We start from the raw sequence: 23,784 nt of genomic DNA on the forward strand, positions 1-23,784 counted from the left end.
TCCCCCAGCACTTGTTCTGCACTTACCTCACACTTGCCACCAGCTGGCCCTATTTATTTATTTATTACGTACGCCACTTACCTTGTACTGCACTTTTTCCCCCTCCCCTACCCCTGCACTTGCGCGATCTGAATGACACCTGGCCTAGTAGGATCGTTGTCTGTCTCCCCTTGTCCCCCCCCGCCTCGTCGCGCCTTGAAACACTTGTGTATAGGCGCGTTACAAATACTATATCATATCATATCATAACTCCTTAGCCCACTTCTCATGCAGCAATTTTGTACACTAACTTGAATGGCTAGTGGCAGTGGTTTCTTTTTTACTACCTTTGTGTCATGTATCTGCAGGCTGATTTTCTTAGCTGCAGTGCAGCACCCATGGGTGACAATTTTCCCAAAATGGCCTCTCTTCTTTTTTCTCCATTTCTTGTGAGTTAGTTCTTTCTGGGCTTTTACTCTATTTGAATCGGGTTTGAGTCATTTGTGCATTTCTTTATTTATTTATTTTTTTGAAACGCATAAGCAACTTTTATACAAAAAAGGAAGTGTACAGAGGTGTACTGTTCTTTAGCAGTTCTCGTAATGAAGAACATCAATCCATTATCCCATATAGCATCCAGTCTGCTTCTTAGTGCCTTGAGAAGAATTTCAGATCTTCTGTTTTTCCACATTTGTCAGGATGCGTTGTATAATTTTCATCGTTGCAATCGCCCAGGAGGAATTTTCTCTGCCGATCAGCCACACCCACCAGCCCCCTTTTTCCAGGAGCAGTGATGTAGAAAAAAGTCGGTTTAGATATGTCATTCTAACCGATTGCATGCCAACACATGACAGCAGGAGATGTCTAATTGTCTCTATTTTGTTTTTCTCTTCGCAAAAGCAACATTTGTTTGAGGATTGTAGATCTCTTACTGCCAGAATTTCGTTAGTTTCCAAAAGGTTGAGACAAGCTCGTAGGAAGATGTTTCTTAAGGATCTGTTCCGGAATTTGGTTAGAAAGTTTTGAATCTGGTTTAATTTTTGTGTTTACCAGCAAGTGAGTTGTGAGTTTGTTCTTGGCTGCTATATCTGTCTGTCCAGTCAAGTTCTTCCACTTTCTTTTTTACTTTTGTCTGGTTCCCGATCAGTTCTTCGGAGCTTTGAATCACCTTCAGTTTTTCTTTGATGTCCTGGCACTATTTATTACCATTTATAGACTCCAGTGTGTCTTGAAAGGCAGGAAGTGAGGGAGGGTCCCGAAACGTCCCTGTCCTTTGTCTCTAGGTGTGCCTGAGTAAAACCAGTTCTGATTGGCCAGATGGCTGTCCGGGATGATAGCCACCCTGCTGTGATTGTCAGCCCTAGTGCTGTGAATGAATGGGAACTTGCTTAAAAGGGTGAGGTTTTTGGGGCTAGGAGCAGTCGACCACTGGAGGACAACATCCAACGAAGACGTGAAAGGATGTCAGCAGCACACTCCTGGACTGCAAAGTGCCCGGTGAAGCCCTGCAGCACACATGCTTGCGCACATGCATGCACATGTGCTACATGTATGCACACATACACGTGCACACATGTTCTGCGTGCATGCACACTCTGACGCATGCACGCACAGCACTCCTATGCATGCCCATGTAGACATGCATGTTCTGTGTGCACACATTGCACATGCACACATGCATGTGTGCGCATGCACATGTGCTGCACATACACATGCATGCGCAGTGCGCATGCATGCACATGAACTGCACTCAGTGTGTGCGCACACGCAGCGCACGTACACAAACCTGCGCGCACATGTTTGCGCCCATGCATACACGTCCACACACATGCTCTCCCTCTATTCCACTGCAGGGAAGAACAAGTCACTCTTACCTGGTAACGTTCTTTCAATGGGATGGTCTGACGACTTATTCCATATCTATGACAGTAATCACCACAGCTGTGATGCTTCGGAAAATCTTTCTGCGTCGATGACGTCGATACGCTGTCCTCGGGGGGGGGGGGGGGGAGGGGAACCTCCGTCGAGCCGGCGTCACCGGATGTTATAAGTAGGACGCACAACGCCCTTAGCCTCAGTTGTAGTTTTTTCCCCAGAATGTGTGGCACCAATCTATTGCCAGTATGACCAGGGAAAGCCTTGCGGAAACGTAAGCTGCAATCGCATAAGAAATTCTGTAGCGGGGTAGGCAGGGAGGGAGCGATATGGAATATGTCGTCGGACCATCCCATCGAAAGAACGTTACCAGGTAAGAGAGTAACTTGTTCCTCGAGGGGATTGGGTCCTCCAACGTATTCCATATCTATGACAGACTCCCAAAGCAGTACCAATGTAAGGAGGTGGGAAAAGAATTTAGAATATACAAATTTAGAATGTCCAATCAAATTGCAGAGTAAAGGACCGCCTTGCCAAAGGCCAGATCCTGCCCATGGGAAGAATCTAGGGAGTAGTGATGTACAAAAGTATGGACTGAAGCCCAAGTGGCTGCTTCACCGATGTTACGAATAGGAACACCCCTCTGCAGAGCAGTAGAGGCAGCCATACCCCTAGTCGAATGGGCCCGTAAACCTACCGGAGGATCCTTACCCGCCAGGCGGTAACATTCAGAAATTGCCAAGATAATCCATCTAGACAATGTCTGCATAATCACAGCTTGTCCCAAACGCCTTCCAGCGTAACCAATAAAGAGCTGATTTCCCACTCTGACCCGGGACATGCGTGAAATGTAGAAACTTAAAGCTCTCCTAGGATCCAGCCTATGGAGCCTCTCCTCTTCCTTACCAGGATGTGGAGGAGGATAAAATGCTGGAAGAATAACCTTCTGGCTTAAATAAAATTCCGACACCACCTTCGGTAGAAAGGAAGGACTAACTCTGACAGCCCTGGGTGGCTTAACTGAAAGTGCCTGTAAAACACTCTGCGAGCGGAAGTGACCGCACCTAAAAATACAGTTTTAAGGGTTAACAGTCTCAAAGGACAAGAATGTAAAGGCTCAAATGGAGCACCCATCAGAAAATTGAGAACAAGATTCAAATCCCAACCGGGCACCTGGAAAGGTGACGGAGGGAACACATTAGTGAGCCCTTTCAGAAACTGAGAAATTAAAGGAATTTTAAAATAACACTCCTCAGACGAGCGCTTAAATATGGGCAGCGCCGCCAGGTAACCTTTAACGGCACCTACTTGCAAGCCCCTGTGGGCTAAAGAAAGCAAAAAAGACAGAACCACAGGAATGTCACATGAAAAAGGATCCACATTCTTAACCCTGCACCAGTCGCAGAACTTTCTCCAACGGCAACGGTACAGGGACTTGGTTGCCGGCCGTCTGGCCGAAAGCAACACCTCCATTACGTCTTCAGGGAGGTCCAAATCCTTATAACTCAACCTTTCAGAAGCCAAGCCTGAAGGTTGAGGGATCTGACCTCTGGATGGAGAACCTGACCCCCCTTCCGTGAGAGCAGATCGTCTCGGTAGGGAAGACGACGTGGAGGACAGATGGACAAGTCGAGAAGGTCCGGGTACCACGTCCTCCGGGCCCATGCCGGAGCAATGAGGATCATCTGGGAACCGAACCTCCAACACTTGCGGGATGACAGGGACTGGAGGAAACGCGTACAGTAGTGGGAAGGACCACTCCACTATGAACGCGTCTCCTAAGGCTCCTCTTGGAGGAAATTCCCGCAAGCAGAACCTTTTGCACTTCCGGTTGACACTGGAGGCGAAGAGATCCACTTGAGGGGTCCCCCAAAGGACGAAGATCTCCAGGAGAATCTCCTGAGCCAACTCCCACTCGTGAGAGATCGCGCTCTTCCTGCTCAGAGCGTCCGCCGTCTCGTTTTTGTCTCTGGCCAGATGAACTGCCGAGATCGACATTGCCTGCTGGATGGCCCAGAACCAGAGCTGCATCGCCTCCCTGCACAGAGGAAGTGACCCTACCCCCCCCCCTTTTTGTTGAGGTAGTGCATGGCCACTGTGTTGTCTGTCAGAATGAGGACATTCTTTCCTCGCACAGTCAGCAGAAAAGCTTTCAGGGCAAGCCTGACGGCCCTCAGCTCCAACAGATGGAAATGGAGTCTGGACTCCGACAGAGACTAATGACTGCTGGCTGTCAGCTCGCTGGCATGAGCTCCCCATCCCGTGAGGGACGCGTCCGTCACGATCGACACCTCAGGGTAGCCAAAAAGGAGCCCCCCTCATCAGATTGCCTTCGACGGCCCACCACAGAAGGTCCTGGGTGACCAAGGGCGGCACCTGAACGGGGTCCGACATCCTGCCGGAGGACTGTGACCACTGGAGCGTGGGAGCCCATTGCAAAGATCTCATCCGCAACCTGGCCTCTGGCACCAGAAGAATGCAGGATGCCATGAGGCCGAGCAACCTCAAGAACTCTAATGCTGGGAGACTCTGGGCATGCTGAAACCTGTGCACCATCTGCAGAATGTGGTGAGCCCTCAACTGGGGAGGAAAACACTGCCCCAGGGACGTGTCGAGCACTGCTCCGATGTACTGGAGCCGCTGTGTTGGCGTCAAGTGGGACTTCTTTAAGTTGAGGGGGAAGCCCAGCTAGTGAAGGGAGTGGCAGGTGACGGATAGATGATCCAGGACTTGCTCGGGAGAGCGCGTCCTGATCAACCAATCGTCCAGGTAGGGGTAGACGTGAATCCCCCCTTTCCTAAAATACGCTGCCACCACCACCATGAGCTTGGTGAAAACCCTTGGGGCGTAGGTCAATCCGAACGGCAGGGCCCAAAACTGAAAGTGCGAGTTGCCAACCGTGAACCTCAGGTACTTCTTGTGCTGTGGATGGATCAGCACATAAAAATAAGCGTCCTTGAGGTCGAGAGACACCAAGCAGTCCTGAAGTTGAAGGGCCTGGAGGACTTGAGAGAGAGTAACCATCTTGAACTTGTCCTTCCTGAGGAGCTTGTTCAAACCACGCAAGTCCATGATGGGTCTCAATCCCCCGTCTTTCTTCGAAATCAAAAATAAAGGGAATGCCATCCCATGTTCCTCTCAGCTACAGGCACCAGTTCTATGGCGCCTTTCTCCAGCAGGGATTGAATTTCCTGCGCAAGGAGCGGATCCAGACTCTTCAAAGAGAGATTGCCTGGTGGATTCCCGTGAGGGCTCTGCCGGAAAGGAAGACCGTAGCCGTGGGATATGATCTCCAGAACCCACACATCTGAAGTAATGGCACACAATTCTACAAGATGCTCCGCCAGCCTTCCCCCAACCGGAGAAGCATGGGCCTCATGACTGAGCTGAAGCGGCTGCGGTAGTGCCTGAGGGCAAAGAGGCAATTGCTTACACGGCCTTGGCACCTAGAGTACCTTGCTTTCCACCTCTGGCACTCCTACAGTTGCCCCTTTTGACTTGCAGCTCCTCTCGATTTACTAAAGGACGAGTAATATCGAAAGGAACCTCCCCTCCATTGCTGTTCCCTAGGACGAAAAGGCGGAGGTTGGTGAACTGCAGCGCCCAACGACTTTGCTACAGCTTTGGAGGTCTGCCACCTCTCAAGACTCTTGTCAGCCTTGCTGCCAAAAAGATGTTCACCATCAAAGGGCATGTTGAGGAGTCAGGCTTGCACATCAGGAGCAAAACCCGACTTCCGCAACCACGCAAACCTGCGTATTACGGTGCTCCCCGCCATGTACCGGCTGACGCAATCAACCATGTCCAGACCCGACTGAACGGATTCACACATGGCATCCTTGCCATCCTGCACAAAAGCAAGGAAACCATCCACTTCCTCCCCTTCAGGAATATGATCAGCTGCTAAGGAAATAGAGTTCCACAGAGTGTATGTGAAACGAGACAAGGCACAAACTGAGTTGGCAGGCTGAAGCGCCATACCCCCAGAACAAAATACCTTCTTCGCCCAGCCGTCAAAACGTTTGTCGTCCCTATCAGGAGGGATGGTAAGGTACGACGCCTGCTTTGCTTGGGACGTAGCCGCCAGCACCACCAAACTCTCCGGAGTAGAGTGTGTGGTCAAGTAGCAGGGGTCGCCACTGGCTGGGCGATATTTCATCGGCAAGGACTTGCTCACTGCCGGTAGAGACTCCGGAGAATTCCAAGCCGCAGCCACCTTTCTCTGCAAGGCCATATGGAATGGCAGCACGGGGCCAGTTAGAGGACCTTGGGCCAGGATATCAGTCAGGTCATCCTGCTGAAAATCCCCAGGTGGAGCAGAGCACCCCAGGTAATCCGTGACCCTCGACATGAGGCACCGGTATGAGGATTCGGCATGCGTGCCAGGCTCCGGCCTACCAAACTCCACCTCCGGAGAGGTGTCTAGACCACTGGCATTGTGCAGCGACTGACGCAGGTCCTCAAGTTGACTAAACAGAAACAATGTCTTCAGGAACCACTGCAGGAACCTCACCTTCCTCAGAGCCCTCATCCACCTCAGAAATATAATCCAGAGACTGGAAGGAGGGTACAGAAAAAGGGACAAAGACATGTCTAGCCTTGGCCAGTGCCTTCCTGGGGGGGTGCCACCGGGCCACGGGGCACCTCCGACAAAGCCACCTCGAAAGGCATTGATGGAATCGACGTAGAGCGCGGCTTCGACCGTGTCAACACAGGCCTCGAGGGCGGAGCCCCGAGTGTCTCGACAGCCTGGGCGCCAATTGCGTCGACTACTTTCTCAGAGGCGGGGCCTCAAGAGTGTCCGTCGACAACCTCAGCGCTTTCGATGTGTTCCTCGAAGACTTCACAGGGTCTCGCGGTCTCGAGGGCGTCGAGGACCGGGACCTGGAACGGGTATGTCTAGAGCGACCATCCTTGTCCGACCGGAACCTCGAAGGTGCCCGGTGGTCACAACTGCTCGAGCCTGAAAACGGACGCGGCGTCTCTAGCACGACCACGACCGGCATCCTCAGACGGCACAGATGGACCGGAGCCCTGCGATTGAAAAATCACCAACATCTCCCTTCGGAAGGAATCCCATTCCTAGGAGTGGAATGCTTGTTGGGACAAGCAACCCACCAACGGTCGGAGCCCTTGGAAGAGGACAGGGAAGGCGACCTGTGACTGCAGTTCCTGGAGTGCCTCAAAGAGGCAGAGGAATGGCCGAACCGACTCCCAGACCGAGAACCCCCGGACTCACGACGACGATGCGGGAGTCACCCCTCGAGTCGTCTTTCGAAAGACCAGTGGAACGCGACTTCCGGGGTTTTGGCCACCTTACCGACCGACAGCTTCATCTTACGCTCCTGCAAGGCCTTTGATGTGAGCGATTGGCAGTTGACAGTCGTCCGTATCATGGTCCTCCCCAAGGCACCAGAGGCAAGCGTCATGTGTATCCGTCCGCGGCATCTTGGAGCCTCGCACCCGACACTTCTTAAACCCGGACTGCGGGGTGGAAGAAGCCGAAGACGAAATACAAACTCAATGAAGAAACGGGTTGGAAGAACCGAAAGAACAGGATTCAGTAGAATCGAGGCACGCCGAGATCTCTGAAGCGAACACGTTCGCGGAAAAAACGGAACTGAGGTTAAGGGCGTTGTGCGTCCTACTTATAACATCCAGTGATGTCAGCTAGATGGAGGCCCTCGAGGACAGCATATTGACGTCATCGACGCAGATGGCAAATTTTTCCGAAGCAGCACAGCTGTGGCGATTGCTGTCATAGATATGGAATACGTCTGAGGACCCAATCCCCTCGAAAGGTGTTATATCCTAACTACGGGAACAAAAATGTGGGACCTTTTCTGCAACTGAGCTATGCCTCATTTGTTAGAAATGGTGGCTTTAATAAAATTGATTTTTTTTTTTCCTTTGTTATATTTCTGAGTGTGTTGAGACACTGCAGCATGTTACAAAGCCTAGGAGCGTAGGAAAGACATTTAGCAAAAAGCATGATTCACCAAGCTACATCCAACAATAGATGTTCACCACAGGTACTGTGCGCTCTTCCTAAAACCCAGAGTAGGACTGATGCCATGAGGACATCCTTTAAATTGTGCCAGATGTTATATTATGCTTTTATACTGCACTGCATCACCACCGCAATAGCTGTAGAGCACCTCTCCTTGTCTGGCGGCGTAATGTTCCCCGCCTGGGTAATCAGGACCGACTGCTGGAAGGGAGAAAATTAGATGGGTGAAAATAAGTTGGGGAAATGGGGAAAGATTTATAAGACTGATGTACCAGTCTCTACCAAAGTATTATATTGGATATTTCTGAAAAGCACATTCCCATTTGAATATAATTTCTTTCTTTTACTCATCTGGTTCGAATGGAGTGTCACCCGCCACCCCTCCCAAACTTAGGTAAATAGGTTCTATATTTTTGCTTAATGAAATGCAAGGTGGAATATATTCTGAATAGTCATTTCACAAATGCTAAGTATTAATGACTTGTTCTGGATCAAAAAGGCCTTTCATTGTTCTTCCGTTGAGTCCCACATCAGTTTACAATGGCACTTTCCCTTAATATTCTGGATGTGACCGTTCAGAGACTTGGTTACACTGTTATGAATAGTCTTTGCTGAAAAGCCAGTGATCTCGATTCATTGCTTTTAGCTACCTTCATCCTTCTTCACGAGACATACCTTATTCCCACCTCCTCACACGTGCATCTCAGGAGGAACAGGCACATATTGACAATGTGCTGGGAAGTTCATTCATGGATAGTGGTTACAAGCAAACGTTGCTTACTGAGGCTGAAATCGGGCTAGAAAATATAGCATGAGCTGATCTACTGAAAGACTAGACTACGTACCACGGCTACTAATCCCTTTTTGCTACAACATTTGGGAATGTATTTGTACATGCCGTTTGTAAGGTAGCAGCACATAATGCCATCAGACATGGTTTCCAACAATGCTCACCAACTCTATTTTGAAAAGGTGAAAACATACAAGATAGCCTAGTTTTATGACATTCTCTTTTTTTTAACATCATAGTTACAAATAGACATTTTAAAACATTACAAATCGGGTGAAACCTATACTAAGAACATCTTACAAAAATTGGATTAAGAACGTCTTACTAAAAGCAATATTTCATTATAATTAAAGAAGCAGGACTGAATTCGCTTTCAATGATAACAATTGTCACTTTGCTACAATGTCAATCAACAAAAATTACTCAAATTTGCCCATTTCCAAATCTAAATGAAGAGCTAAAATAAAAAATTCCTACGGCCAAATATTTGGCAGAAGCAAGTTTTATGGCATTCCTGCATGGTATGCATAAGATGCTCTCCCTACCAAAACTGGTTTATACAGATGTTTGCGATGTGTGCTGAATTCATGCAATCTCGTAAATCTTTAAAGAGGCCTTTATCCAATAAGCAATCAACTATCTGACAAATGATCATGTGTCGCGCTGATCTTGTTCCTTATGGTTTAAATAGACTGAACTATGTTGGGAAGAGTTTCTTTAAAGGCACTTATGTAGGAGAAAGAAAGATGCATCGAGTTTGATGGAGGTTTGCCGACTTTGGCTGTACATTTTACTCATATGTGCGTGTCAAAGACCCTTGAAGAGGTGAAGCCTGGCTCAGATTTACAGAAGTATTGGACCTCTTAATTGTAAATCACATTATTTTGTTCCTCCTATTTTTATACTTGTGTTATAACTGGTCTACACTGTGTTTAGACTGACACTACAAATAACTCTGGTTTAACGTGTCCGACCCTACCCAGGTCAGAGTAACCAGCTTCAGGGCATTTGTGTTCCCTTGGTGTATCCTACCTTTTTGTGACTGGTAACCATGAGTGCTGGTTCATAATTGAGTGCAACCTGTGCCATCTGGCTGATGTCATCTGCATCCGTTTTTGGTGTGGATTGTAAATCAAGTTTGATTCTTTACCCGCACTGATAGGACTCTAATATTTTGCTACACCTGCCTCCCAGCAGGAGAGAAGTGCTGTGAAAGGCATTGTTATGATCACGAAGGTTAAGCTTAAGCAGTGGCAGTGTATGCATACCTAAGGATTCTACTTTGTCTTTTGTCTGAATATTTTGCCTCATCCCGATAGAACCTCTGCTTAAGTTAAGGGCCCAAAAACAAAGTTGCTCACCTCAGCATCCTCCCACACGTGAATGCTCCTTTGTGTGTGTGTGTGTGTGTGTGTGTGTGTGTGTGTGTGTGTACACACAAGGTTCCACACGTTTCCTGTTTGTTCAGGCCTGATCAATAATTTGTCCTGAATTTCTTAAAATCTATTTGCGTCATTCAATGCCTTAGTGATACAGACTTGCTAAGCACACTTAAACATTCTGTAGCACCTTTAAAATATGAATGAAAGAGGTGAAACTTTCTCTTGTTTATACCTCCGCACATTACTTTGCAGAATGGTACAAGTTGCATATAGAATGCCTGCTGGATTGTTTGACTAGCTTTCCACCAAGTAAGCAGTGTTTACTCACGATCTGGGCATGACATCCTTCTCTCCATCATGCGCTCTCACCCATGGAATTTGTTTTTGTCTTTCAACAGGTATGGAGGCAATAATGTCCGAATTCTTTAATGATACCACCACAGCCTTTTATATCATTCTCATAGTCTGGCTTGCTGACCAGTATGATGCCATCTGCTGCCATACCAACACCAGTAAGAGACACTGGCTAAGGTGAGTATCCTATGTCCCCTTATTTACTTTAATGGACTTCCCTGTGATACCTACTGTGTCCATGCCAGATGTGATAGAAGGGTTAGGGTAGTGTTGCCACATGCTTCTGGTGCCCTGGTTATTTGCAGCTATTTCTTGGTGTGGTTGTTTTGGTCTGGCATTGTTGCATCATGTTGGTGGTTCTTCAATCTGAATCGTGGCAAGGCACTGGTTAAAGAGATTTCTCCACGACTGAGGGTTGTGACACAATTGTTCTTAATGTTGAAACAAGGTGCCAAGCAGATGTTGGCCCAAACTCTAGGGGGATAGGATTGAATTCAGCCTTCACTCAAGGGAGGAAGGCTATTGCTGATGTACAGTTAGTCTCAGTAGATGCCCAACAGCATACACTACAGATATACTGAAAATGTTTCTGGTGCTACCGAATCTGCTTAGAATTGCATGCTGTGCATATAGTCCGACATGTAGTGGTAATTGCAGAGCAATTGATCTTTTTTTTGAAGATGGAAAAGGATCGATGACCTGTGCATGTCCAACACTATCACTAACGTGACATGTAGTGTACCCATGATCCCTCACATCAAGGATCCCCCTAGATGTTTTTTTTCCACCATACTGGTCCTTGGCTTTAATGCGTGGCTCGTGTTGACGAGATTTATTGCTATATTGATTGCGTCTTCGCATCTTTTCGACGATTTAATCGACTGCCATTTTCCCGTTTCCTGCCCTGCAAATCTCTGCATTCTCGATGGCTGGCGATAGCCCTCACAATCTGGCTTCGGCCTTTACAGTATCGAGAGTGGGGATCCTTATCGACATTATTCTTAGAGAATGCTTTTTTTTTTTCTTTACCCTCCTTCTTTCCCTTGTCTGGCTGCTCTTTTTCCACTTAATAATTGAGAACTCCATTTAAATGTTGCCCTTCCTCTAATAGGACGTTTCCATGGAGGGACACTCGTAGTCGTGCGACTCCTGCATGCCTGTCACCAGCCGCACTAGGCATGCTGAACGCACTGCTATGGTAAGGCCATCCACTGGCGACATGGGCACACATTCGCACCCCACTAGCGCTAAACCCCTCGGTTATCTTGGATACCGTTGAAGAAGCCTACGGCCCCCACAGGGCTGTTTTTGCTGGGGCCTGGTAAACCTTCTGGTTCTTGGCCCTCGCCACTGCCACATGACTCTCATGGTGTCACGTCTTCCACTCCACAGGGTGCCTCCCTTAATGTTTTGGGGCCTGTTTCCGACATGTCTAAAGAAAGGTGAAATGATCACCCTAAATTAAGGGAAAAGCACACTAAGGCCCTTCCCTGCCGGACTCCCACGGTTCTGGTCTCCAGAGACCCTCTTTGCCTCCAGGCTATACCCAGACCTCCTTTCCATTCTCACTGTCGTTACAAGGACATAAAGGCCCTATTCAGGGAGAATTGGCTTCTCTGTTTCCAGAAACCCCATCTGCTAGCTCCTGGACTAGGAAAATGTTGGCGGAGTGTATGGAAAAAATTAGTTCATGGTTTTTCAAGAATTGATGAGGTTAATCGCAAAAGATCTCATTCTTTCGAGGGGGACCTTAGGCCCTACAAGTGTCCTAGGCTTCAGTCCCCCGTGGTCCTCCCTACCGCTCCTGGATTTAAGCTACCTGATAACCTCAGTATTATCAAGGTGAAGTTCTGCAGCATGTGGTCTGGCATGGATTCACATGCTCATGAATATTTCCTGTTAGGTTTGGAATCCTCAGTAAAAGAAAACTGTTTCACTTTTGAACTGTTTCTCTCCTATAAACCAATCGCTGTTCTCTGGGTCATACTGCCCCCATCCAATGACAGTCCTCTCCCTTGGCTCCAACCCTGGTGGCAATCTTTAGTTTTTTACCGTCTGCTTCAGTGTTGGGCGCCCTTGTTGCTCTCGAGCTTATTTCGTATTTTTTCAGATTTGTGTCCAGAATAGTTAGAATTGTGACTGTTTTCCTTAATTATCTTTGACTAAGGACAGAGGCATAGAACTTCATCCACCATCGAATAGTCATCAAAGTTTTGAGGAGGCTCTTGGGCCTACTTCGTGCCTTTCAACCATGACAGCAGAGAAGAAGGAAAGTCGAAGCCTCTTCAATCTCTGCGTGAAGTGTGGATTAAGGAGCGTCTTTGTGGAAGATCAGCTTCATAAATGCTTATATTGCCTGCATCTGGTGTGCCTTGGTTTCTCTAAGAAAACCAATAATGCCTGCTACAGCAGACTGTTCGCGTGGCTCAAGTCGAGCAAGACCACTGACTAAGCCACATGGCAGGGTCGAGCCTCACCTAGGGAACTCCCACTGTGAGGATGTCGAGATCCTTTGAGGGCGCCCCTCTCGCGGGGGTCTGATAAGGCCGAGCTCCACAATGCTAGCTCTGCTGGGTTTGCCGCTGATGCGGGTCCCGAGTCAGGCAAAAGGTGATCGACATTGGCCTCTACAGTGAGCCTGCCAACTAAAGGGTCCTCTTCAAAGAGGAAGTCCCTAAACCCGGCAACACTGTGTTCGTGGATAGCCGACAAAGGACAAGTCCGGAGAGGACTTGCCAAAGATCTCGCAGCATTCCAGGTCAACTGAGTAGACGATAGCATCGTCGACAAAAGCATCAACCAGCTCATCGACAGCTGCATTAGCGCTGAAGGCGAGTGGGTCCGCGAAGGAGGTGGCAGCACCTCCACGGGTGTCCTTACACCCGAGGTGAGATACAGAAGCAGCGACAAAGGCACCGGCCTCTCCAGGGTCAGGTATGGCCCCGTCAACCGCACAGACCCAGCAGCATCCTGAGAGGGAGAGACGGTCCCTCCAGTGGGATTCCCCCGGTACGTGGACCAGAGGGCTGTTGCAGATAGGCCGGAGCAGATCTACTAGAGTACCGACGAGGACAATGATCTGCAGGACGATTGCTACACAGTTCATGAGAGGACTTCTGTTCGCAACAAAGGCTATGCCTGACTGAGCCTAACCGAGCTGGATGTGCTCGAGTGCTCCTTTCCACACGCGCGCTATTCCTCTTCCTAACCAAGGTGAGATTTGCTCTCATTCCACTATTGCCACACTACAACCTGTAACTGTGATTCAATGTGCGTACAGCCAGACCCTCCCGCCTCTGCCCCTGCACAAGCAACACCCGATACACTAAGTATCATGCCCGCATAACGTGGCAGGTGCCTTTATTCCCAATTTATTCCTGCTCTCCTCAGGTCAGAACCCTCTTTCAACCTATTCAAACGTAACACTAAGCGCTGGCTTCATGACCTTAACACAATGACAGCCTAACTTCCTAGATCCTAATCTTGTTGCCTGCCTAATGTGTATTTGTAAATAATATAATATACTATATTATATGCTATATTAGTATTTGCACCCTCCACTGCCTACCACATGAAAATGACAACTTGTATGTATCTATCTGTAACACTAATGTATGTACTCGTCTGTAACCGTAACCTTGACACCTTTGCCTCCTGCATGCTATTGTAACTGTAACCTAGTTCTCTGTAACTAGATCTAAATCTACGCGCCCGTATGCCCCTGGGCCTGGCTGCGCTTTATAAATAAAAAAAATACAAAATACAAATACAAGAGGCACGTCGGCCCAAACCCTACTCCGCTGGCTCTGTTCACCCATAGACCTAGGGACGTTTCGCTGGATTTTCCAACGACCCTGCACAAACTGGACACTGTAATCCAGCAGAGGATTCCTTCAGGCCCTACGCCTTCACGGGACATGCAGGATCCTCCGAGGCTAAGCTCACCCCTGTGAAAGAGTAAGGCCAAAGGGGGCGCTGGTCCTCGCCATCATCCAACTCCAACTCCTCCTCCACCACCTCATTGTGAAAAGACCCCAACTGGACCTGGAACCGGGCACAGAAACAGCTACCACAGCCTTCAACGAGGACGACTTTATTGCGGCCGACGGGGAGAAGCTGCACGGGGTGTAGGCCCATAGGGTCTCCACACCCAACGAAGTTGGATCCTTTCATTCTGTCATATCAATGGGCATCAAACTTTCAGGTGGCCCCCGAGGAGACCAAGAAAGAAGGCTTCCTATACCAAAGGCACTTGTCTCGAAGAAAGACCATCGAGTCTGTTCTCTTCCTGGACGACATCTGGGAGGAAGGCCTGGCATTAGTGAAGAAAACCAGAGTATGGCCCCCGACCAAGCAGGACAGACTAGAGAAGATACAGGGTTCCAGATACAGCCCCCAGGTGCTTGAGGTCTGAGTCCTCGCCCGATTTGTTGACATCGGCAGCAGCCAGGAAGCTCTCCGCGGACCACTCGTCTGCAGCCCAGCCATGGTACCTCCATACCAGGAGGGGGAGAAGCTGGATCCAATGGGCAAGAGAATAATTTAGACGGCAGTCTCTACCAGCAAGGCAACTAACGCCCTAGCCGTCTTGTCACGATAAGACCGGGAACTATGGTTCAAGTTGGGTCCTATTCTGGACTTCCTGCCCAAAGACGCTGAGGAAGGGGAAGTGGCCTCGGATCACACCATCACGATGGCAGTGGACATTGCGGCCATCGGTTTCCGCAAGATAGGGAAAGGGGTGTCCATGGTCAAGGTTGGTTGAACTAACTTCTGGCCGGACGTTCAGACAAAGGTACTGGATATGCTGTTCGACGGGGAGAACCTCTTCGGAAAGGCGGTAGACTTGTCTCTGCAAGCGATAAATACCTACACACAGACAGCACGCTCCTTGGGAACTTGGCAGAAGTGCTGGCCATTGTCCTTTCGCTCTTCCAGAGGAAAACCAGGAAAGTCCTCCAAGTTATAATACACAGCAACGACAGCCTCTACGTGCCTCCTCTCAAGAAGCGTATAGCGTTTGCTCTCAAGGTAGCGGAGGACAGCTGCAGCGCTACCCACTGGCCATAGCTCCAATCCTCCCAAGCAGTCCTGAACCAGCTGTGGCCTCAGGCCCCCACCTAGGCACCCCTGTGAGAGGCCAGCTAGCGAAGTTTGTCGGTACGTGGGAGAAGATCACCACGGATAGAGGGGTGCTGGATTCTCTCGGGACAGGTGCAAACCTTGGAGTTCCAATGCAGGTGTCCTCGTATTCCGCCGATTCAGCGACACCACGGACAACAGCTTCTGCAGGAGATGCAAGCCTTGTTGCAGGAGGGGGCAATAGAACTCGTCTCTGGAGTATGCTCCTGATAACTTCTGGTTCAAAAGAAAACCGGGGGGTGAAGGCCGATCCTGGATCTTCGTCGTCCCAAAAATACTGGATGATCACATTGCAACATGTGTTCGGCCAGCTGGAGCAAGGAGATTTTCTGACGTGGTTGGATCTGGAGGACACCTACTTCCACATCCCCATTCACAAGAAACACCACAAGTTCCTACCGTTCGTAGTTCAAGGTCAGCATTGCCAGTTCAAGGCTTTGTCTTTGGGCCTGAAATCGGCCCAAGGGTGTTTTACGAAGTGCCTGGCCCTGGTGGTGGCACATCTTCTACAGGGCATCCACTTATACCCCTACCTGGATGACTGGCTGGTGTGTTCCAATCTATTTCTTACCAATTAAATTCTTGCCTTGTTTAGTTCACTAAAGTGATCGTGACTTTTTAGTTGACTGATTCTCCATATTCAGACCCCCCACATGAATCTCAGGCCACTGACTCAGGTCTTCCTTTTCTTGTGGCGTGATTTGGCCAATTTTCAATGTTTTAACGTTGATGTATTTGTCAGGTCTTATGCACCATTGTAGTTAATAATCCAGGTAGCATTGGTTGCACCAGTCTCAAACTCTTCTTTGGCCCAGTTTTCAACAGCTTTTCTATGTTCGACCAGATTCTTTCTGTTCCTACATTGAATTGTTTTGAGCTTCGATCAAGGTGTCCCCATGCCTTCAGAAGGTCTAATTACTTTACAGATTTCGAGTTCTGGATTGTTTTGAGACCATGAGGAGCCCTTGTTCTCACAATCACATACTTTTTGAATGCATGACTCTGTAAGGGGAGTGTTAACACCAATAGAAAATTCATTGGTAACTGAAGTATTTACCATGGGGTTGGAGCGTAAAATCTTAGTCACCACCTGCACCATACTTATGTTTGTGCAACCCTTCGGTCACCTTGATCTTCTAACCTAAGTGAGAGCCTTGACTTAATCTTCAGCTGGTCATATAACTTTACCAGTGCTTTTCTGTTTACATGCGTGACTCTGGGTTAGAAGCCATCACCAAGGCTCTGGTCTCAGTTCTTGTGTTCTGTGTATCATTAAGTTTGCAAAAAACAAATCCTAAGTCTTTTTGCCCTTTTGGAGTCTCGGGGGTATACCTCAATCATCTTATCTTTTAGAGGCTTGTCCTCATTATTCTGAACACATTCCAGGTGGGCTATTTCCTGTTCCACACTGCTGTATAAAGGTGTAATAAATCGGATTGAGATGTGTTGCACAATAGAGTCCCTCCCTTTCCCAAATTTGCTAACTGTTGGAATAATGTATTGTTCTCCAGCATGGGGTCTGGCATGGATTCACATACTCATGAATTTTCCCTGTTGTCCGGCTGGGAACCCTCAGTAAAAGAAAAAATCAGTTTGTTTCATTTCTGAACTGTCTTTCTCCTAACAACCAATCACTGAGCTCTGGGTCATACTGCCCCAGTCAATGACTGCCCTCTACCTAAGCCCCTCCGCGGGCAGCCATCTACAGATTTTTACCGCATGTTCAAGTTAGCTCTCAAGCTTTTACTGCAATTTTCGCTTGTTGGAAGAGTTATATATTTTTAGGCCAATCGAGCCTGTCTGCTCCATCTATCATCCTTCCGATTAACAAAGATCCGTTTTTCGGATTCTTCAGTGCTCTCAAGGGCGGATTTCGTTGAATTTCTTTGTGGAAGCTGTTAGGGAGAATTCTCAGAAATGTGCTAATTCTCTTTACCTTAGAGACCCCCAGCAACTTTGCTGGATTTTGAGGACTTGATTTTTTTAACCTGGATAGAATCAGACCCTTTTTCCCCACGCATTTATTTTAATGTGATTTCTGGACTTTGTCAGACTCCACAACCAAAAGAAAACAAACTCCATAGGCATCATCTTTACATTGTGTCACGCCGCACCTTCAGTGCAGAGGGAAGTCTTTCTGATTTCCCAAAGGTTTAAATACCTTCTCTGGGATAAACTGTTTCCCAGAGCAGTAAAGTGAAATTGACTTTACTTACATTTGTAACTTCCTAGACCCAGCACACACTATCTTACACTAGGGTGCTGGAGGGGTTACTTAGTATCCGCTTTGGTCTAACTTCTCATGTACCATTTTTGTTACCCTTTCCTCACTGAATGGCTGGTGGCAGTGTTTTCATTGTAACTACCTTGGTGTGCATTTACCGGGGGGTGGGGTGGCTGCGTTCGCAGCTTTAATAAAGCACCCTTGGGTGCCTTTTTTGTCAAAATGGCCCCAATCTTCTTTTTTCTCCATTTCTTTGTGGAAAGGTCCTTCTTGAGATTTACTCTGCGCGCCAAACCATGTTTGGTCCCATTGTTCGCTTTGCTTTTGGCGGGATTCACGAGTGAAGCCCGCCTCTGGCTCCAGGGTGTCTGTGGTAGGCAGGAAGTGAGGGAGATGCCCGAAACTCCCTGTGCTTAGTCTCCTAGGAGACCCAAATGCACTCTGTAGTGATTGGCTGGCTGACTGTCTGGCAAGGACAGCCACCCTGCCGGGTGACTGACAGGCTAGGCTGGAATGAATGGGAGAGAACTGAATAAAAGGCGAGGCTTTTGGCTTGTAAGGCAGTCGACCACTGGACGAAGGAACCCGAAGAAGAATTTGAAGACACCTGCTGCAACTCCTAGACCGTTGGTTTGCTCGGTGAAGCCCTGCTGCTGTGCTGAAACTCCAAATTTCGTATTGACAGAAAAGCCCCTGCAAGGACGACTTCTCCCCTTGAGTTGGTGTGACCAATAAATTCCAAAGTAAGCCACCTGAACATCCTTCTCAGAGCCGATTGAATTTCCAGAGTTGCTGCTGGAAACCGTATAGCCAAGGAGAGGAACACCAGATTGTGTGCATTGCTTTTAAGCTGGCCAAGAGCCCCAGGAAGATCCTGTGGACTACCAGGAAGCAGCACTGACCGAGCCTGAGCCCCCTCAGAGTGTGGGACCCCAGAAGCAAAGAAAGTCCATCTTGACAGCCAGGAACTGCAGTGTTGCTATTTGCGGTAGTCTCGAGCAGCTGAAACACCGAAGTGCCACTTGTTGGAAAGATTGCCGGTTCCGAGCATTGACAGTCCCATTGCATTGCAGGAGTCCCCAGACGTCCTCCCTCTTGTTCCCACAACTGAGGCTCGGGAACAGCGAGATGTGCAGAGCTGCACAGGAACAGAAGCCATTGGCTGCATGTTCTTCAATACATAGGTATTGTAAAGTCAGAGAGTACTTGCCTCTCATTGTAGAGTTGCTTGCATTTTCTACTACTCCAGTCTAATCAGCTTGTGGCCCTACATTTTATTCTTTTCTTCAAAGACTTCTAAAACATTGTGCAAAGACTTTTCTACTTATCAGAACTGCTTCATCCTATATAATACTTTTGCCCATTGACTTTGGCTTAGCCTATTATACTGAATAACTCTGCTTAGGGGATCCAAAAGTATTTGCCTGCTTAAGAATATTTGTGTTCTCTTGTTCTAAAAACCTTTTTCCTACGTCAACCGTGTTCTAAATGCAAACCGTAAGATATTAATGTCCCCAGCACTCTATCTATTGAAGTCACCTGAGGATGTAGGTTGTTTCTGTGGGCCATCCCCTAAGGGTCTTTACTGATTTAGAAACTAAGAGTGAATAGTATTGACATGCGTTTTTATTACTTTTTATATTGCTCCCTTCTGAAGAAGGCTTACTATAACGGACTGATGAATTAATAATTGTTTATTCAAGAAACCTTGTAAGTTTTTTTGAATGCTTGTCGCTGTGAATCTGTGTAACTCCCCTACCGCTCACATTGACCCCTCTTGAGATAAGCCTGTCTGCTCAAAACTGTGTAGTACAATCTTATACCAAAGGTTGGGTTTCCTATACTTGTAGTCAGAGTTGATGTAGTGTTCCCAAAGGGTACTGCATACAAACTTTGCCTAACAGAAGCTTCGAGAAGTTTCTTCAGGCCTACACCGTGTGGATCATGTCGGACGAGAAGGATTCCCCTTCCCTTTTCAAGCTTTGCTCGGACTGCGGTTTGCAGAATGTTTACATGGACGACAAATATTCCCAGTGCCTTTACCCAACGCATGAGGAAGAGGATTGTGCGTTTTGCTGTGAACTCTCGAAATGCACATTGAAGGATCGGCGTAAACGGCTGGAGGAGTGTCTGCAGGCCAAGGCCTCTGCACCGGGTGATCCCCAGGAGCATGCCTCTCCTGGATCCGGGAAAGCTGAGCAGAGTTCTAGGTCCTTTTTGAGGGTGCTCCTCCTACGAGGGTCCAACAAAAGGCCAAACACTGCAAGTTTGCTACTGTCTGCAGCGCCACTGCGGCGGGCTCCTCGTCAGTCAGGGCACGCTCGCTATCTCTGGCTGCATCGGTCTCCAGTCAACGCGCTGGATATTCATCCAGGAAGAAGTCTGATCACCTGGGCAAGCTGAAGGTGGCCCCGGTGACTGCCAAGGAGAAGACCAAACCGGGTACGGCATCCTGCCTCCCCTCGACGGATAGGGCCAAAGGGGTTTCAGGGTCTGAACCGATCCATAAGGAGAAGGCCAAGCAGGACAAAGGGCCCGGCATGACCGTGAAGGCTCAATTGCATCAGACGAAGGCGTCTCCCTCCATCGAGGTGGTGGTAGCGTCCCTTTGGATGGCCGCAGGGGCCGCCCTGCAGGGCGGCCCTCCGTCGGCAAGGGTGTCCTTCCTCCCAGAAGGGAGACTTTTTTTTAAGCCCATTGAAGACCCTGGAGAAGAGGATGCTGATCATCTCCCCGAGACCGTCCCCTCTGGCCACGAAGAAGGGGGGGGGGTGTTGAGGGCCTCCAAGGCACGAACATCTCCTCTGCTGAGGATGATTAACTTGTTTATCTCTAGACCATCCAGGAGGTCGATTGGGACGAGGGAGACGTTGGAGACACCGCCTCCCACTCGCCCCGCTGCGCCGGTGCTAGCCACCCGCTGACGGGGGAACCGCCAGCCAAGAAGAGGATGAGAACCCACTGCCTCCTTGCCACCCTTTGCCTCCTTCTCCGCTACCCACGCAGGTGAAACTGGGTCAGACATGGCGACGATGGGTACGGATGAAGGTGGGATGGGTGGGCTCCCGTCGCCTCTGCCCAGATCCTCCCCACCGGACAAGTTAGGATTGTTCCATGCGATGATCTCCAGAGCATTGAGCTTTTCCAGCTTGCGCCAGAGGGGGGCTTCTTGTATCAGTGCCGCGAGGCGAAGAGGAAGACAATCCTTTCAGTCCTGCTCTTGGATCACCTTTGAGATGAAGGACTGACGCTGATGAAGAACCCTTCTACAGCCCCAGCAAAGAGGCATCACCTAGAGAAGTAGTACAGGGTGCTGGATTCTGCACCTATGTGCTTGCGGGCCCAATCGTCACCAGACTGATTTTCTGCAGCGGCAAGAAGTCTTTTGCAGCTTCCACCCCCTCCTGACAACGAGGGGAAGATGTTGGATGTGATGGGTAGGAGAGTTATCTACTCGGTGGCGACGACCAAGGCCGCCCTCGCCATCATGGCACGCTACTTTCGGGAGCTGTGCTTTAAGCTCGCACCTCTGCTGGACTGCCTCCCCGACAATCAACGGTCAGAGGCTTTGGAGATTCTTCAAGAGGGCGAAGTGGCATCAGACCATGCCATCACGGTGGCATCTGGAGATCTGGTTTCTGCCAGATGGGCAGTGGTGTTTGCCTTCGCCGCCATGGCTGGCTCAAAACCATCAACTTTCGGCAGGAGGTTGAGACGAGGGTTTTAGAAATGCTCTTTGACGGAGACCATCTTTTTGGGAAAGCAGTCGATGAGTCACTACAGGCCATCAAGGCGAACACGGAGACAGCACGTTCCCTGGGCATGCTACTGCAGCGATGGCGGTCCTTTCGGTCCGTAGGCGGCAAGTCTACCTGGTCTTCGAGGGGTTTTGGCGGGGGCTTCTCTTCTTACCGTCAACCCTCCCGCTCCTCGGCCCAAGAAACCAACAGGGGCCGCTCCAAGGCCTTCAGAGGACGCTGTTGGGGGGCTAGTCGACCTCTAAGCAGGAATAAACCAGCCAGGTTGTCGGGGCCCCCACCCGTGCACCCCGTTGGGAGGCCGGCTGGCAAACTTGGCATGTGGAAGACCATCTCCACTGACTTTTGGGTGCTGGACGCTCTCGCCCATGGACACGCTCTGGAGTTCCAACAAAGGAGTCCCCAAATACCAATGGTGGCCCATCAAGAAAATCACGTCCCTCGGCTGCTGCTGGAGGTTCAGGCCATGCTAAAGAAAGGGGCGATGGATTAAGTTCCAAAGCGACTTCGTGGCTCCAGAGTTTATTTAAGGTACTTCCTTGTGCAAAAGAAGACCGGGGCTGGAGGCCCATTCTCGACGTGCGGCGACTGAACAATTAAATAAATTCCCAGAATTTCTGAATGGTCAGCCTTCAACACGTGCTCGGACAGCTGGAAGAGGGAGACTGTGGTTGTTGGATCTGGAGAATGCGTACTTCCACATCCCCATTCACAAAGGACACCAAGTTTCTGCGCTTCGTCTTTCAGGGGAAGCATTACCAATTCAAAGCATTTCCTTTCAGGCTGAAGTCTGTGCCCAGAGTCTTCAAGTATCTGGCGCCGGTGGTGGCCCATCTGCGACTTAAAAGGATCCACGTCTACCCTTACTTGGATAACTGGCTTCACTGGGGTTCTCAGTGAATTATGCAAAGTCCTGCTTGACTCCATCGCAGGACACGATGTTCCTGTGATCCGGCTCAACAGTGTTGCCCCTGGCGTGACTGTCGTAAGAGAGGGAAACAGCAATCCTGGGCAAGGTGCAACGACTGTTGGCTCGGAAGATCGCCAAATTGAGGGCCATCAAGTCTCTGCTCGGCATGATGTTGTCATGCATTTACCTCATCCGACTCTGCATGTTTCTGGTGCGCCCGCTGCTGGAGTTCCTCGATGCCACGTTGAATCCAGGTGTCTGGAAGCTTCTGTCGGGCGATAAGGTGGTGGGGCATGCGCTCACATCTGACCGGGGGCACAGATTTCCTGGTCCCACTACTCCAAGAAGGATGGGGAGCCCACACCGGAAGTCTTCATGCCAGAGGCCTGTGGCTGCCGGAGAAGACGTTGCACATCAACGTTCTGGATCTACGGGCGGGTCTTCTCGGACAACACCACCACAATGTTTTATATCAGTAAACAGGGGGGCATCACAATACCCCCCCCCCCCCCCCCCAGACCCCCTCCTCTCGGGCTCTCCAAAGAGGTGCAGTACTTATGGCACTGGGCTGTTGCTCAGGGGATGTTCCTCACTCTGTTTCATCTGGCAGGAGTTAAGAACACGGTCGCTGACTCTCCGAGCAGGGAGCATTGCTCTTGTACTTTGGCAGGATCTAGCGGAGAACCTTTTCCTCAGATGGGGCAATCCCCAGATTGACTTGTTTGCGAAGGCGACGAACACCAAGTGCCCGAGGTATGCCAGCTGGTTCCCCCAGCAGGGGAGCATGGGGGATGCATTCTTATTCCCTTGAAGGCCTTTCTGTATGAATTTCCTCTGTTGCCGCTGTTACTTCGAGTCATCAGTCAACTCAGACGGTAGCAGTGCCAGATGATCCTCATCGCGCCGGTGTGGCCGAGGCAGATCTGTTACCCGGACCGTCTCAGCATGTCAGCGTCCCCACCAGTCAAGCTGCCAGTGGTCGCTAATTTTCTCGCCAGGGAATGAGGCACCATTCTTTACCATGATCCAGGGTCTCTGAACCTGAAGGCCTGGCTCCTGCAGAGCTAGAATTCGGTGGCTACGATCTCCCGGTGGACTACAAGGAAGTTCTCGCCAAGGCTAGATCATTGTCTACTTTGAAATGCTCTGGTCTCAAGTGGAAGAAATTCGCTATTTGGTGCCATTCACAGAAGATCAAGCCTCGGAGTGTCACAGCCCCTCAGGTACTTCCATATTTGTTGTCGTTGGCCAAATCGGGGCTGACTCACGCCTTTATCAAGGTTCATCTGGTGGCTATCTCCCGCTACACCAGATCCCCATGACGACCCTGCCTGTGGTCGCACTGGTTAGTCAAGGAATT

General features: G+C 49.4%; 1 protein-coding gene across 4 annotated transcripts in view; it reads left to right on the forward strand.

Annotated features, from left to right (window-relative positions):
• The window catches only part of TMEM259 (transmembrane protein 259), a 648,432-nt gene that overhangs the window by 533,689 nt on the left and 90,959 nt on the right, over nt 1–23,784 (forward strand). For all 4 annotated transcript variants that reach the window (XM_069647475.1, XM_069647467.1, XM_069647484.1 and 1 more), the window contains exon 9: nt 10,435–10,567. In XM_069647475.1, coding sequence (XP_069503576.1) covers nt 10,435–10,567 — 133 coding nt within the window. The remainder of the gene's footprint in view (nt 1–10,434; nt 10,568–23,784) is intronic.

This window comes from Ambystoma mexicanum, chromosome 1p (assembly GCF_040938575.1).
Source record: "Ambystoma mexicanum isolate Mex_15411 chromosome 1p, UKY_AmexF1_1, whole genome shotgun sequence".
NCBI classification, from domain to species: domain Eukaryota; kingdom Metazoa; phylum Chordata; class Amphibia; order Caudata; family Ambystomatidae; genus Ambystoma; species Ambystoma mexicanum.